Below are 17772 nucleotides of genomic sequence, written 5' to 3' on the forward strand. Positions count from 1 at the left end.
AGAGACTTAAAAAACCACAAGTAAAATGCATAACTACAGAACAAGTGGAAGTTGTTAGCAAGAGTGGTACAGCTGCTTCTGTAGCTACACACTGGAAGAGCATGCATTAGGCCAATTGGTGTACTCCCCAAAAGCACTTTACCTACCAATCTATTCCAAGTTTCCAAGTCACTGGCTTATAAGGAACAAAGTATGTTAGCTTCATGTGTTGTGAGCTAATGATTGCATTTCCTCTGCTATAAAAGTCTTAATGCACAAATGATAGGTCTGGCACCAATCACCCACAGGTTTCTCAGTAAGGTACAACCAACATAAGGATACACAGAAAGTAATCACTTATACAAACAAGGAAGTCATTCAGCAGTGCAGGTAAGTCTGATCCCAATTAACCTAATCCTGCACCTCAAGCCAGTGAACCAGCATAATGGAAATGAAAATTTCATGTAGTTAAGAGCAAGAACAAAACTATACTACCTGTCTCAGTGCAACAAAACTGTGGCGATATACTTGACAATGACTGGGACCTGGAGGAACTGAATTGTGAGATCTATAAAAGGTCAGAACATCTTCAAGGATGGTTTTAATCCCTTATCATGGAATACTGGTAGCAACAGATGTGGCACCTTAGTACCTACTATCAACTCACAAAGTGAATGCACATGTTGCCTTAATTCCTCCTCTCAAACATCACGCACTTTTTTTTCTTGAGTTTCATTTTAATGTGGAAATATACTAATAAAAATAAATAACAAAAACAAAAAATAAATACAAATTGAATGTATTTGGAAATTGTGATTGCACAGTTCCTTGTTGGTATTCCAAAATGGCCTTCAAATCTTATACACAAAATATGCATATGTGTGTTCTCCTGATTTAAACCCCTTCCACAGAAGATAAACTTCAAATGGGTACTGTGTACAAACTACAAGAGACAGACAAATGGCTCAGTAGACTAAACCTTTATAAGCACACCAGTATACACATTCAGAAATTCCTGCGTATGAGACAAGGCATAGTTTGAGAGGTTATCCAATCCTATGATGATCCCTAAACACATATATATTAAATGTATTCAGCATTTTATATTTATTATTGTTGTAATATATGTACATACTTTTATATATACATGTATATAATTAAAGAATTCATAAATTAGAGAACAAATGAAAGGGGCCAGGGATGAGTTGACTGGGAAGACAGAGCAGTAGAAGTTATTTAAATACAATATTCATTTTTAAATTCTCAGAATATAAAATAAATGTAAGAGAGAAATTTCCTTGTTCTAAAAGCCTTAAGCATCAGTTACTTCAAATAAACATTCCCTAGGAATGTAAGTTCAAGATTATTATAATCTTAGCCTTATAAATACATGTAATTCTCTGTTTTCGGGACAGGATATATAATTTATATGTGTGTGTGAAATATGTTTACATATATGTAAAGATTTTCTGCAGGTGATGAACAATAAGTTTCTACATTCACTAAAGACAGTCCACAGCACCTGTATTTAAGTTTTCCTATAACCAACTAGCTGTCTGCATATTCTCTTCATTGCCACTTTCATTTCTTGATTTCTGAATGTATAGATCACAGGATTCAGAAAAGGAGTAACAACTGCATCAAAAATGGCCAGAAACTTATCCAGATGTATAGAAGGAGAAGGCCAAGTGTAGAAGAATATCAAAGGACCAAAGAATAAGACCACCACAGAGATATGAGCTGAAAGTGTGGACATGGCTTTAGAGGAACCACTTGAAGAGTGTTTTTGTACAGTGATTATGATGACAATATAGGAAATGATCAGTATGAAGAAGGAACCCACAGAAATGAATCCACTGTTGGCTGTGACCATGAATTCCAGTTGATAAGTGTCTATGCAGGCAAGTTTGATAAACCGAGGAAGGTCACAGTAGAAGCTGTCCAACACATTGGGTCCACAGAAAGGTAAGTTTACTACAAAAGCCAGTTGAACAAGGGAGTGCATAATGCCAATAACCCAGGCAGCCACTAAAAACAAGATGCACATCCTTGGGCTCATAATTGTCAGATAATGGAGAGGCTTACATATGGCCACATATCTGTCAAAGGCCATGGCTATGAGCAGCACCATCTCCACACCACCAATGACATGAATGAAGAATATTTGAGTGACACAGCCTCTGAAAGAGATGACTTTGTGTTTTCTGAATAAGTCATAAATCATCTTGGGAGAAGTAACAGAAGAAACACCTAAGTCAATGAAGGAGAGGTTAGCCAATAGAAAGTACATGGGAGAGTGTAAGTGAGGGTCAGATGCCACAGTAAACACGATGAGGGAGTTTCCCATCATGCTTGCTACATAAAAGATGGAGGAGGACACAAAGAGCAATAGTTGGATATTCCAGGAGTTGGTGAGTCCCAGGAACACAAACTCTGACACCACAGACTGATTCACTCCCTCCATTGGATTTGTGGACAGTGCTACCTGTAAGAGGAAACAGGAGAAACTATGCATTATAACTGTATTAATGTAAAGTCCTACATATATATAAACAAGTGCTGAGCATTACTAGTCACCAGAGGATCATAAACTGTAGTAAAATATCACCTCACAGTCTCCAAGGATAACAAAAGAAGGTGCATGGGAAGTGTTGGGGGAGGAAAGGAAAAAGAAATGAGATGACTGTATTTTTATATCAAAAACTTAAAAATATTTAAAGATAACAAGTTTTGGTGGATTTTAAAAGATTTGTGAATATAAATTAGTATATTTATTCAAGAAAACAAAAAAATTCTTGGAAGTACTTCAAAAAATTAAATATAAAGACTGGGTTTGTAGCCTAATGAATTTAAACAACAGAAGAGTGAGATCCTATGTTTGATCCTTAACACCACAAATGATAAAGAGGTTGTAGAGGATGTAGGTAGAAGAAAAACAGAAAAGACTAAAAAATGGAAATATCAGACTAGAGAGATGGCTTGGTTAGTAAGAGCCCTTGCTGTTTAATTGTGAGTATCTGTGCTCAGATCCCAACATTCAAACAAGAAGCTAATTGTGGCTGTGTGTGGCTGTACCCACAACATTGTGAAAGGTGCAAATAAAAGGATCTCTTGAGTTTGGGGACCCACCAGACTAGATCCAGGTTCAACATGAAACACTCAGAGGAATAACGTGGAGAATGAGAAAGTAGGACCCAGGGCATTGTCTTTCAGCCTCCAGTGTAGACTGATCTGTGTAACTGTGTGTGCGCATGCACATATGCACATACATGCACATTGAATGTACATAAATCATGTTCATATATATCACAATCACACATGCACACAAAATAATAATAAAATTAATTTTTAAAATTTAAATCTAGAAATACTACATGACATAGCAATTCTAATTTGAATGATATATATCCAGAAGAAATAACATTCACATATAAAAAGTAATATGTGTAAATAACATACGCTAAATGACAGAAGAATGGATAGCACACACACATGCGCGCACCACACACACACACACACACCACAATCCAACACACATAAACTATTCTTTGTCCCCCTTCAAAGAAAAGGAGTCCTATTTTTCTTTTAACATGAGCAAACCTAGAAGTCGTTGTGCTGATTGAACTAAAGAGACAGAGAAAGATAAATACTGAAATATATCCGTCAGCATGAACTCTAGAGATTCTACACTCATAGAAGCAGAAAGTGTAACAGTGGACCGTGAGCAAATGGGATGGGATAGAAAAGTGAAATTGAAGATATTTGTCAAAAGGGAAAAAAACACAGACAGGATGGATAATTTCTGGAGATTCATGGCACAGTGTGTTGATTGTTAAAAACATTAATCCCTACATGAAAATTCGTAAGTGTAGACCTTCACCATTCATATTCTAAATAAGTGTGGGTGGCAAATATGCTAGTTAGTTTGACTTAATCACCTTACAGCATGTATATATATTTATGTTTTTATATTTTTATATTTTACATATTCATATATATAAAACATCTTATTGTACATCATAAATATATACAGCATCTATTTGCTATCTGTGCCTTCATAAAACTGGAGGAGGACAGATTTTCTATTATGCTTTTGTAATTTGAAATTGTAATCATTCAGAGAAACTACTGCCATTCACTCAGTCATGTTGAGATGTTCATGAATTAAATGTGCCTCTACTTTCAAATTAGAGTGAGTTCAAAGATGTTCCTCAGAAGATGAAAGATTAACAAACACTAAAGACAATTCTTTACACTTTGATTTGAAGACTAATATATTATCAGTTCAATTATAAAATTAAAAAAAAAACTACTCACTGTTTTTAACTATCCATCTTGATATCCATGGCAAAGACTATAGACCTAATTCTGACATATAGTCCCTTACTTCTAACTTCTCAAGTCTGGAAAATATTTGACCTCAAGGTTCATGGGATATTTCCCCTCTCCTTGAAGTCTTGCTTTACAACATTAGCATTAATGTACTATCCATTAATTGAGTTAACTGCACATGAGACTAACTCCCCAAACAGAGGTAGACTGATACATATTTGCATTCTGTAAAACAATCAGTTACCAGTTTGCATTATGTCAGGAACAAAAATTGTGTCAAGAAAATTTTCTAGCAATTGACATCACAACAAAATGAAGTATCCAAACTCACATTCTTCCAGAGTATCAGCCTTCGAAGGACAGGGAATGACAGGAATCATTGCCCTGAACTTATTCCACATGACCTAAATCCTCTGCAAGATGACATCATGTAGCAGTAACTATGTGTTTATATATCTGCAAAATGGCTTGTCACATTATACCATAGTGTTTTGTTTTATTTAAAGAAGTAATATAGGATGGTAGACAGAGTACGGCTTTTGATTTAAAAAAAAAATAAAAACCACAAGATGAATGCCATGCTTTAACTACTGATAGTTTAATCCCAGGCTTAATACTTAAAAATCTGAGAGTTGGTATTATTTATTGAACAAACTAAAATATTGACTTTTATTTAACTGTCGGGCTAAAACAAATATCATAACTGTATACTCAATAAGTATACAAATGTGAGTCTTCAATAAGTATTATCATTTTATTTCTTTTCACTTGTCCATAATAGGACCCAAACCCTGAGATAATTTAATTTAAAAGGTAAATGTCAGTTAGCAGAGAGCACCAAAAATACAGATCCAAATGCATTAACTTTTTCTTATTTAATACTACAGTTGATGTCCTTATTTATTGTTGGAGGAATAAATGATTTTCAAATGTAAACTTAGATCACTTGTTCTCAAAAAGCAGTTGATATGTATTTACTACTCATCAAAAATGTAATTCATTAAACCCTCCTCAATTAGACACCAGCTTATAAGGTTTAAGCCTACATCTTTTTTCCTTCTTCTTCATCCAATCTTAGAATCAGAAATAACTTTAAAATAAGGAGAAATAAATATTTGCTAAAAGATTTTCTTTATCACTTAGAAACTCTGTATGTATCTGTATATTTTAACAAGGTAGTCCAGGCACAGTTCTGAAGCAGCAAAGCAGACTAAAGGAAAAATAATATTATTAAAACTGAAGAATTTATGGAGGATAAATAAATTAGAAATTTTAAAAAGTCAAAGATCACATCGATCACACTTGTCCCACATTCTGCCATCCCTGCTTGACAAACTTTTTAACCCTTCACCATTCCACTTATAGTTGAGAAACAAGATTAATATCCACATTATTTACATTCTTCAGAATAAAGCAAGCAAAATAAATCTAACTACAGGTCCTTCCGGTATTACTGTGTTTTGAAATTGCCCCCATCGTGCTGAAAAATTAGTTTACATGCTGAAAAATTACAGCCTGCCTTTAGCATTGTATTACCCATGTTAAACATTCTTTTCTACATAGAAATACATGAGACACTTTCATCTTGAAAACTCAAGAAGTATCTAATATATATGCTTCTACTGAAACTGAAATACAAACAGAAATGATAGCTCTTATCATTTTCCTTGTATGTGTTATCAAAATATTTTTCTTATTTGTCATTTAGTAGGAGATTAGATCCTCATTTTATCATTTCTGAGCATAGAACAATTGACTAATGCATAAATTTCCTACAAAAGATCACAAAGTTTTTTGGCATTTTCTAGTACTATTTATATTCCCCTACGTATAATGTGGTCGTATTCAAAAGGCAGTCAGTTGTTTAGCCCTTTCCAATATTGTAATAGACAGTTTTTATTTTATTTTGGAGATTATGACACTATTACATCATTTCTTACTTTCCTTTATTGGCTCCAAGTCACCCCACATACCCTTCCTTCGTCGCTTTACAACCAAGTTCAAAGACCCTTTATACATTGATTATTGTTACAATTATATTCCTGTGTTGTTCAATTCCTTTTCCTGGCTGTGCTCTACTTTCCTCTAGACTTCCTCAAGCATTTTAGGATGCAGTTCATGTCCACAGCAATTTCAACCACAAACTAACATCTGTTAATAACCAATTTATTTACTCTTAAGTTTATTTCTATCCATCCATTTTACCTGAATGATGACAACAGCATCTTGTCAGAGTCAGGTTTCCCTGTGTCATCTCTCATAAAGTGCCACATGGAATCTTCCATTAGGAATATATGTAGTTAATTACATAATGCCTTGAGAGGCCACTGACCAAGGGACACTGCAAAAGCATGAGAGCTTTAAAGTGGCTCATGGTTACAGGATTTTCTCTAGAGAATTATTTGTTTTGGTCAGTGTGACTAAAGAACTCTGAAACTCAGATAGTGCAGAGAGAGAAATAAAAGTGGAATTGTTTTGGTCTTATTACCTAGATCCAATAATTGATAATTGCTCATTGCAATTATTCCTTACTTCAAAGAAAATATTTTCTCAAAATTTACTGTAAATAATCAATTTATTATAAATATGCTGGGCCAATGAGTTGGCTCTATAAATAAAAACAATTACTATCAAGCCCAGGCACCTGAATCAATCCCTTAAACTTGCATGTAGAAGAAATGAACTAACTTAAGAGTTGACACAATCTCCATACAAGCCTTACTTTACAAAAATAAATACTAATTACAAAATATTTTAACATTATAATGTAACATGATAAATAAAAGACCCTGAGACTGATGTTGCGATTCAAATTTCAAGCTGAAGAACAGAAAAGCAAAGTGGCAGGCCACTAGTTCTTACCAATATCTCAGGCTGAATGGGCTGGTCTCATTGCCTCTCCTCAGTGTGGCTGGAGAATGAATACCTCCTCCTAAATACTGAAGACCCTGCTTCTATCTTTTACATCCCTGTGGCACTGGTATTAAAGGAGTGTGATCTGTTACTCTTTTAGACTGACTCAAACTCATGTATACCTGGGTGTCGTGGAACTCAGAGAGATCTGTCTACCTCTTAATCCTAAATCCTAGGATTAAAGGTGTGAACCACCACCTCCTAGCTTCTGGCTGCTGTGATTAAAGGTGTGTGCCTGGATTTTATACCTTGTGACTAACTTTGCTTTCTGAAATTCAGTCAAGCTTTAATAAATCATAAATGATATATCACCATATCATAATTTCATTGTTTGGTGCTGAATATAATTTCTTTATTATATTACCACATTTCCATTATCTATTTATCAGGAGATCTGTGGCTTATTCCATTTTCTAGCTATGGTGTAGAGAAGAGCAAAAAACATGAATGTACAAATATCATTGCAGTAGAATATAGCCTATGGTTATCTGAATAATAATATCTCCCACATGTGCAATGTTTGACTATTTGGTCACCAGTTAGGGGAACTGTTTGGGTGGTTTGGGAGGTATACCCTATCTGGTGGAAATATTTTTACTGTGATGGGCTCACAGCATTCCCTGTACTCTGTCTGTTTTGTGCTTAAAGGATGTAAGTTCTTAGTTCCAGTCACCATGCTTCTGCTCTGCCATCATGAATGCTTATTTCTCTGTAACTATAAATCCAAATAAACTCTTCTTTCTATAAGTTGCTTTGCTCATGATGTTTTATCTCATATAAATGGAAAAGTACGTAAGACAGAGAGAGTCCTTTAGGTATGTGGCCATGAGTGGTATAGCTGGGAATATCATAGTTCTATTTTAATTTGTTTCTTTTCTTTATTTTTAAACTTTTCATATATTTTGATCACATTCTTCCCCTATCTCCAACTCCTCCCCATGCCCCCATCCATACCCACAGAAATTGATATTCTTACCCTCTCTTTAAAAAACAACCAAAGCAAAAACAAAAAAAAAAAAAACTGTAATAAACACCAAAACAAGCAATAATAAAAACATGGAGTCTGTTTTATGTTGGACAACTACTTCTTAAACATGTAGTCTTCTCTGGGTCATATACCCAGTATCACTCCACCAAAGGAAACTGATTTACCTTGTTCCAACATCTACCAAGTAAATAGTTTCCAGGGGTGTAAACTCATGCCTATTTCTACTTCTTCCTGATATTTTCTGGTTTGAATTTGTGTGGATACTGTATGTGCTATTATGGTTTCTGACAGTTCATTTGCTCAACAGCCATGCTGTGTCTGGAACATGCTGGTTCCTTAAAGTTATCTACTACTTTGGGCTCTTATGATATTTCTGTCTCCTCTTCCACATAGGTCTCTGAGCCTTGAGGGGAGAGGTTTAAAATAGCCATCTCATTCAGGAATGACTGATCTCTCATCCTATGCATGTTATCCAGTGTATGGGTCTCTGTGTTAATTATGCTCTACTGAAAGAACAAATTTCATTGATAAGAGTTGAAGGATGCACAAATATATGGGTATAGTAATATGTTGTTTAGAGTCATTTTATTAGCAGAATAATTGTGGTATAGTTTTCTATTGAGTCTGTGGCCTATGGAGTCTCAGATTCTTGACATAATAGGCAGGGTCAGATATAGGTTCTATATCATCAAATGAGTCTTCAATCCAAATAGTGGTTTGTTATTTTCATGGCATTTGTATCACTATTTCACCAGTGTGCATATTTTGCAGGTGTGTGTAGGTGAATTTTCTCTGTATCCCAGCAGATGTTCCCAAATAACACAGAGACATTATTAATTATGAATGTTCAGCCAATAGCTTAAACTTGTTTTTAAATAGCTCCTATTACTTAAATTAACCCATTCCTGTTAACCAATGTGTGCCCCCGAAGCTCATTTACTTCATTCATGAAGTTCCCATGTTGCTCCTTCCTTATCTGGCTCATGACTCCACCCTCCCTCTTCCCAACATTCTCTCTGACTCAAAAAACACTGTCTCAACAACAGCCAATAAACTTTTTATAATCAATGAGAGAAACACATCTTCAAAGTGTGCAGAAGAATTACCCCCTTTTGTCTAATTAAAAAGGAAGGCTTTAACTTTAATATAGTAAAGCTATATATAATAAAAGTTATAAAGTAAGAATTACAGTTACAATATCCATCAAGTAAGAATTGCAGTTATTGATTCCATTTATTTGTATTTGGGAAAATTAGAGAAAATACTTTATTATCTATCTTATCTTTCTAAGTCTAAAGTTTTATACCTAAGTCTAAAGTTTTATCATAACTAAAGAAATTTTTAAGTCTAACTATTTAGTCTTTAACTCCATCAAAGACCCCACAACTCTGTAAAGTTACCTAACAACAGGGATTTATGGCTGCCTGGACAATTATCCAAACTTCTGCAACATTGGGGCATCCAATTTTTCCCCACATGACTAGTATATCTGACAGACACTTTCGAGAAGCAAGGAATTTTGAAGGACTGACCGACCTTGTCTGGACAAAGTTTAATAGTTGCTTTCTTTTGTGTTCTGCTTGGACAATATACTATCAGTACTGAACAAGGGCAGTTTCTTTGCCCAAATTATTAGCTTTTGCCATAAAGAAAGAAAACTCCATATGGTGGTTCTTTGATGCCATTCATCTTTTGAAGTAAATTGGTGCTTTCAGGAGCAGACATGTCTCATGGTCATAAAAAGCCTTAGGTTATTAAATATAGTAAAGTCCATATTCTGTAGGTTTTTTACATGTTTGAAGACCATTTACAATCTAAATATATCTCTGTATGACCTTGAAAATATACCTAACGTGACTACAAGTTTGATAGTTATGGGTGACATATTTCTTTATTACCAAAAATATCTTTCATGGACTAAGTATTTATATTATATAATTAAATGAGCTTCATAGCTACAATACCTTAATCAAAAATAGAACATATGTTCAATATAACAAAACTAATCTTAAATTTGTATCAATAGCAAAGTCCATACCAATAAAAAATTTTAAGATTGATAGTTGCTTTTGGAGTAGATTCAATAATCTACTGTTTTTCCTATCATTCCTATAACATATCCAACTTTCTTCCTTTAGAAATATGTCTTTGAATTTAACTATTTCATTTAGTTTTATTTCTGACTATAACCAGTAACAACTTGTAAATGATAACAAACATCTTTTGGGATTATGGGCATTGCTTTCTCTAGACTTCTTCCTGTTGTCTAGGGGTGCTGGAATCTTTGGGGAAACTTTGAGTAAAATCAGGATAATTTTTAAGTATTGGCTGGAGTAGTTTGTGAGTCTGAACCATCTCAGCCAGTATCCTTGAATCTGTTCTGGATGCAGAATACTGAGGAAACTGAAACAGAGGCACTCTGAGATGCTGGATCACCTGGGACATCCATTTTCATTGGTGTCTGGTCCCCTTGTTCTAAAAATATATAAACATTTAAAGGTAGCATACATGTCTGTTTTAATACAAATATAGATTGTGTGTTGTATACAAGTTAGCCAAAGATGATTTTTTGTTTTATGTTTGAGTAGTTTTTGCTATATGTTTTGTCAGGTTTTTTTAAATGCTTAATTCTTTATGTCTATAGGCAGATTTTTCAGGGGGACTTCCCAATAAAATATGATCCCTATCAACCTCAAATGAATCCACAGCCTCCCTTTCTTGAGGAAATAAAAGCACTCTAACCTCTACTGAAAGTAACACAACTTTAGACTTCCACTTGGAAGTCAAGACATTTTTAAAATATATAGGTTGGTTTGATCCAGCAGTTTCCATAATCCAATATGTCTTAGCAGCTGTCATTCCTTCATAAATCATAAAATTCAAAGACAACACAATAGCATACAGGATTCAGACTCCCCATATATTTTCCATCTTTGTGTGCCTTTTTTCGTTTATATTACTTTATTATTTCTTTAAAGATTTTATTATTTTTAAATTACATTTTGATGACTATTCCATTTTTCTTTTCTCCCAAGGCTGTATACATTTTTAAACACACTATAACCTGTTTAAGGGCTTCTTTTCCATATAGACTCTGTCTTTAGTGTGTTTCTATAATCATTTCCATCTACGTGCGCAAAATTTAAATCCACCATGGGAGTTAGTTCATGGCATCCTGGTGGAGCTCACTCTGGCAGTCCTCATGCTAGTGGCTCGAGCCCACTAGCATGAGAGACATGAGGCTAGGAAACCACATTTGGCTCCATTTTCATGTTTAGAAGCTTTTATTAAGCTTTCTCACCTCTTATGTGGATGTAGGTGCTGGATATTTTGGCACCATTTATAGGTGGAGTTTCTCTGTGTCCTGGAAGATGCTCCCAAATTACCACAGAGACTTATTATTAATTATAAATGTTCAGCCAATATCTTAGATTTGTTTTTAACTAGTTCTTATAACTTAAATTAACCCATTTCAATACATTTATATGTTGCCCCAAGGTTCATTTACCTCATCTACGAACTTTCCATGTTGCTTCTTCCAACTCCTCCAACTCCACTCTACTTCTCCCCTGCGTTCTTTATACCCTGAAAATCTTGCCTAGCTATTAACCATTCAGATTTTTATTGACAATGAGAGCAACACATCTTCACAGTGTACAGAAGCAGGTAGGTCACTATAGTAACACACAGGTTTTGTGGATAAGTGAAACTGATGATTACTTTTCTCATCCAGTGGTGTACATAGCATCTTCCAACACTACGAACAATAGTCAGTACATTTTAGACCCCTCCACACTGATTTCCCTAGTGACTACATCTGTAACCCCAATAATAGTGAATAAGGATTCCACTTTTCTGACATTCTCAACAATTGTGATCATTTGTTGACTGTAATAAGATGGAATCCCACTGTATTTCTAACTGACACTTCCTTAGTGTAACATTTTTCTTCTTTTCTTTATTCTTTTCTCATGAAATAAATCCTAACTGCAACCCTCCCCAACCCTCCTCCCAGTGTCCTCCAACTCCTCCCTTCCCTACCATACCCACTTCCTGTTTACCTTAAGAAGAAGATAAAGAAGAAGAAGAAGAAGAAGAAGAAGAAGAAGAAGAAGAAGAAGAAGAAGAAGAAGAAGAAGAAGAAGAAGAAGAAAAAGAAGAGAAGAAGAAGAAGAAGGCCTCATAGGGCTATCAACTGAACATATCATAACAAGTAAAAAAAAAAAAATAAGACTAGGCACAAATTCTCATATCAAGACTGGAGGCAACCCAGTAGGAGAAAAACAGTCCCACAAGCAGGCAAAGAATCAGAACTATCCCCATTCCTAATGTTATGTATATCACAGAAACCCCAAGTGAAATAGCCACAGCATTTATGCAAATGGCCTGGTGCAGACCCTTCCAGGCTTCATGATTACCACTCCAGTCTCTGTGAGACCATATGAACCCTGCTCTGTTGATTCTAAGGGCCTTTATTTCCTGGTGTCCTCTGATTCCTACAATCCTTCTTCCACCTCTTCTGTAGGCTTCCCAAGCTCCACCTGGCTGTGGGTCTATGCATCTGCTCCTATCATCTGTTGGAGGAAGCCTCTCTAATGAAGACTAGGCAAAGCACCAATCTATGAGTATAGTAGAACATTATTAGGAATCATTTCATTGACATTTTTCCTCAATATGTTTGGTTCTGTCCCAGGTTTCTGAGCCATCCAGCTTCTAGGTACTGGATATCCAGGCAGTGTTGCAAATGTACTCCCTCTTTCTAGACCACTAAATGGTTGGCAATTCCCACATGAGCTGAGCCACCATTGCCCCAGGGCATCTTGCAGACAGGACAGATTGTGGGTCTAAGGTTTTGTGGCTGGATTATTGTCCCAATCTCACCACTTGGAGCCTAACCTGCTAACAGAAGATGGCCAGTACAGGCTCCGTATACTCCAAAACATTTATTAACATTTCCAACTTGTCTTTTAAAATTTTTCTTTCTAGCTCTGTAGCCCATTTTAATTAGGTTGTTTTCTTCATAGAGATTTTAGGTCTTGATATAGTCTACATAGTAATGTTCTCAGATATATAGGTGGGAAAGATTTTCTCCATTCAGTAGACTACCTCTTCACTCAACTGAACAATTTTTTTTCTGTTGTACAGAAGATTTTAAATTTCATAAAGACCCATTTGCCAGTTGTTGGCTTTATTTCCTGAGCAACTAGAGTCTTATTTAGGAAATCTCCCTGGCCTATTTATTATAGTGTACTACTATGGTTGTTTGAATGAGAAGTGCCCCTCATAAGCTCATGTACTTAAACACTTCATTCGTTAATAGTATTGTTTAGAGAGTTATGGGACTCATAGGACATAGAACTTTGCTGGAGAAATGCATTTTCAGAGGTGGGACTTGAAAGTTTATTGCCTCACCCTTCAGTCCACTTTCTACTTTCTATGTATGGCTAGCAATGTGATTAGCCAGCTTCTTCCTGCAATACCTGATGCAATTCATTCCTTCCTGTTATGCATTTTCCCGTGGAACCATAAGCCAAAACAAACTCTTCCACTAGTTTTGGGGTTTTTGTTTTGTTTTGTTTTGTTGTTTTGGGTTGTTTTGTTTTGTTTTTGTTGTTGTAGTAGTAGTATTTTGTCACAACAAAAGTAACTAATAAAACTACATACTTTTTCCTCTGACAGTTTCAGAGTTTCAAGTCTATTTTATCACTTCCTAATGTCTTATTGCTCTAGCTAATAATGAAACCTTATCTTGGATAACAGCGAGAGAGTGGGAAATCTTTCTTCTGGTTTTAAATAGAGTGCTTCAAATTTTTCTCTATTTAGCATTATATTGGTTATAGATTTAAAAGTACAGCTTTTATTATGTTGAGATATCTTCCTTTTAAAGCTAACATATTCACAACTTTTATCATGAAGTGATGAATTATATTAAATGCTGTCTCTGCATTTACAGAGATCATCATGTAATTTCTGGTTTTGAGGCTATGTATGGGAATGAATCACATTTATTGATTTAAGCATGTTGAACCACCCTTGCATCTGTGAATGAAGACAAATGGGCCCTAACAAATGACTTTGGTATTTCTTGAATTCTGCTTACAAGTATTTGAGGCACTTGGATTTACATGCACACATATAGTATACAAATACACATAATTTTTTGAAAACTTAATTATTGAAAAAGAAGAGAAAAAGGTGTTCCTATACCTGAAGACTTCAAATGAGCATTCCCTCTTCCGTGTTTCAAAGTTTTCTTCAGGAAAATACTATTCTTTAGGAATTTAAATTTGTTATATCTTGGCTTTATAAATAAATGAGATAATGGAATTCCTTACTAAGTATAAGACCAAAGAGCCCATATATGAATGTAAGTAAATATATCAACATAAGCAAGGAAATATTTTTTTCAAAAATTGGTTAACAATGAATTTCTATACAAAATTAAAAGTGGCCAGACTGCAAATGTTTAATAAATTGTCTATACCCATTATTTGGTTAAATACTCTCATCATTGCCATTTTCATTTCTTGATTTTTGAATGTATAGATCACTGGATTCAAAAAAGGAGTAACAATTGCATCAAATATAGACAGAAACTTATCCAAGTGTATGAATGAAGAAGGCCATGTATAGATGAACATCACAGGACCAAAGAATAAGACCACCACAGTCACATGAGCTGAAAGTGTAGACAGAGCCTTGGAGGAACCACTTGCAGAGTGTTTCTGAACAGTAAATATGATGACAATATAAGAAATGATCAGTACGAAAGGAGCCCACAGACATGAATCCACTATTGATTGAGACCAGTAATTCCATGCTGATGTCTGAGCTGGTGCCAGGACCACTTCTGGTTTTCCATGGCCCTGCTACAGCTGGGATCTGTGTTGATGTTAATGTCCTATGTTACCACATGGACCCATAGGAACTATTCCACCCTTCACTGGCCCTGGAATAGCTGGCCCTGCCCTCACTGGACACTGCAGCTGGAAAATTGGTCCTAACCCTTATGGGAGAACTAACCCCCTCAACTTCCATACTCAGGGGGATGGCCCCACTCCTCACCATGACTGTGAGAGAGCTGGCCCTGATGGCATGGGCCTATGAGAGCTGACTCTGCCCCTCACCTGAGTGGGGTGGTCCCAGTGGCCTGGACTGACCAGCTCAGCTACTACCAGACCCACATTCTAGTCCTTGGGTTGGCCCACTCTAACATCTGCACTATGATGTGCTGGAGCATATGAAGGGAGTGACTCTATGGAACATTAACCACAGTATCCATATGACTCTTAGCAACAGAAGAGTATCTGAAAGGAGTTTTGACGAGGGTCCAGGAATGTTGTGTCTATCTCACTATGGTCATTGCTTATGGCTTTTATCACAAAGATACACTGCAACATGGAGTAACTAAAAGGTGAGGTTGAGAACATGGAAGGAAACTCTAAAACTATCAGTGGTCCCATAAATTTATAGAGAACCAGCATGCCACTAAAAATGTATATTAAGTGTTTTGATTACAACAGTATTCCACCATCCAAATGTCGCCCAAACTTCTCTTGGAGTACTATGGGAAGGCAAAATTAAAAAGTAAGTTGACAAACAATAGGAAGAAAAGTTAATGGTATTAAATGCCTTTGAGTACACTATAATCAGAAGAAAAATCAACATTTCCTTGGCACCTTTTTGTTGTTCCAACTATAACTCACACAGTTTCTTCTCAAGAACATGCATTTGTAAGACTCTGATATGCACTCAAAAATTCTAACATTCTTCCATAACTGTAAAAGTCCAGCATATAAGACACACACATGGAAAAGTTACCCACTTCAATAACTCTTGTATAAAATGTTCTGTGGAATGTAACAGGAAGTCTTTGCTTATCACAAACAGTTCCATTCAAAACCGACAGTCTATAGAGATGGCTCGTCTTTTAAGGGTCTACACTACTCTTTCAGAGGACCCAAGATTGGTTCCCAGCACATAATTCAGGTGGTTGGTTCAAAAGAACTTATAACTCCACCATCAGCATATCAATGCCCTCTCCTTGAATCCAGAGGGACCTGCACATACATGAGTAAAGATACACACATACAAACATAAACTTGAAATACAAATAAATACTTTTAAAGGAGAGAGAGTTTTTCCGGTTCTGAAGACCTTAAAATAAACATCTGTTTTCTTTCAGTCTGAGTTTGCATCGTGTAAATATTATTACTTGGGAATTGAACTTTATTACATTTTGAGATAGGAATATATTTAATTTGTGCTTCCATGACTATTGTCCCTTATTCTAAGTATAAACCAAAATAGCATATATGTTTTTAAATCAGCATATCAAAATAGGAAAGAAATATTATCCTTAGAAATTGATTAACAATGAACTTCTGTGCTCAGTAAAAATGTTCACAGGTCAAGTGTTTAATAATTTGTCTATAACCCATTATCTGGTTAAATACTCTTATCATTGCCATTTTCATTTCTTGATTTCTGAATGTATAGATCACAGGGTTCAGAAAAGGGGGTGACAACTGCATCAAATATGGCCAGAAACTTATCCAAGTGTGTGGAAGAAGGCCATGTATAGAAAAACATCACAGGACCAAAGGATAAGACCACCACAGTCACATGAGCTGAAAGTGTAGACAGAGCCTTGGAGGAACCACTTGCAGAGTGTTTCTGAACAGTAAATATGATGACAATATAAGAAATGATCAGTACAAAGAAGGAGCCCACAGACATGAATCCACTATTGATTGAGACCAGTAATTCCAGTCTGTATGTATCTATGCAGGCAAGTTTAATGAACAGGGGAAAGTCACAGTAGAAGCTATCCAACACATTTGGTCCACAGAAAGGTAAGTTTACTACAAAAGCCAGCTGAACCAGAGAATGAATAAGGCCAACAACCCAAGAAGCTACTGAAAACAAGATGCACATCTTTCGGCTCATAATGGTCAAATAATGGAGAGGCTTACATATGGCCACATATCTATCAAAGGCCATGGCTATGAGTAAAACCATTTCCACACCACCAATGACATGGATGAAGAAGATTTGAGTGACACAGCCTCTGAAGGAGATGACTTTATGCTTTCTGAACAGGTCAAAAATCATCTTGGGAGAAGTGACAGAAGAAATACCCAAATCAATGAAGGAGAGGTTAGCCAAAAGAAAGTACATAGGAGAGTGTAAGTGAGGGTCAGAAACCACAGTAAACACAATGAGGGAGTTTCCAATCATGCTGGCTACATAAAATGTGGAGGAGAACACAAAGAGGAATAACTGGATATTCCAAGAGTCGGTGAGTCCCAGAAATACAAACTCTGACACCACAGAGTGATTCACTCCTTCCATTGGCTCTGTTGGCAGTGCTACCTGAAGGAGGAAATGGGAGAAACTGTAATTTACAGGTGAACTAACAAAATAGGAGATTCCACAAGTTATAGAAGCCTATAACTATAAAAACATTACAACTAACCTAATGTCAAACAGATATGAATAAGTGCTAAACATGAATAATCATAAGAGAATTGTAAATTAAAACTATTGTGAACTATGAC

The 17772-nt window shown here is 35.6% G+C and overlaps 2 protein-coding genes across 2 annotated transcripts; both read right to left on the reverse strand.

Moving 5' to 3' along the window:
• Positions 1-1507: 1507 nt before the first annotated feature.
• Positions 1508-2452, reverse strand: LOC127215819 (olfactory receptor 4F3/4F16/4F29). Its single transcript, XM_051176346.1, has one exon. It carries the CDS (start codon positions 2441-2443, stop codon positions 1508-1510), a length of 936 nt encoding a protein of 311 aa, XP_051032303.1. The 5' UTR covers positions 2444-2452.
• Positions 2453-16660: 14208 nt separating this feature from the next.
• LOC127215923 (olfactory receptor 4F3/4F16/4F29-like) lies at positions 16661-17566 on the reverse strand. The gene has a single exon (XM_051176450.1). The coding sequence runs from the start codon at positions 17564-17566 to the stop codon at positions 16661-16663; it is 906 nt and encodes a 301-aa protein (XP_051032407.1).
• Between the last annotated feature and the right edge of the window lie 206 nt (positions 17567-17772).

The sequence above is a fragment of the Phodopus roborovskii genome, unplaced genomic scaffold (assembly GCF_943737965.1).
Source record: "Phodopus roborovskii unplaced genomic scaffold, PHOROB, whole genome shotgun sequence".
Taxonomy (NCBI): domain Eukaryota; kingdom Metazoa; phylum Chordata; class Mammalia; order Rodentia; family Cricetidae; genus Phodopus; species Phodopus roborovskii.

Excerpts from the sequence above, each read along its gene's own strand:
- LOC127215819 (XM_051176346.1), bottom strand. The coding sequence starts at position 2,443 with ATGGAGGGAGTGAATCAGTCTGTGGTGTCAGAGTTTGTGTTCCTGGGA.
- LOC127215923 (XM_051176450.1), bottom strand. The coding sequence starts at position 17,566 with ATGGAAGGAGTGAATCACTCTGTGGTGTCAGAGTTTGTATTTCTGGGA.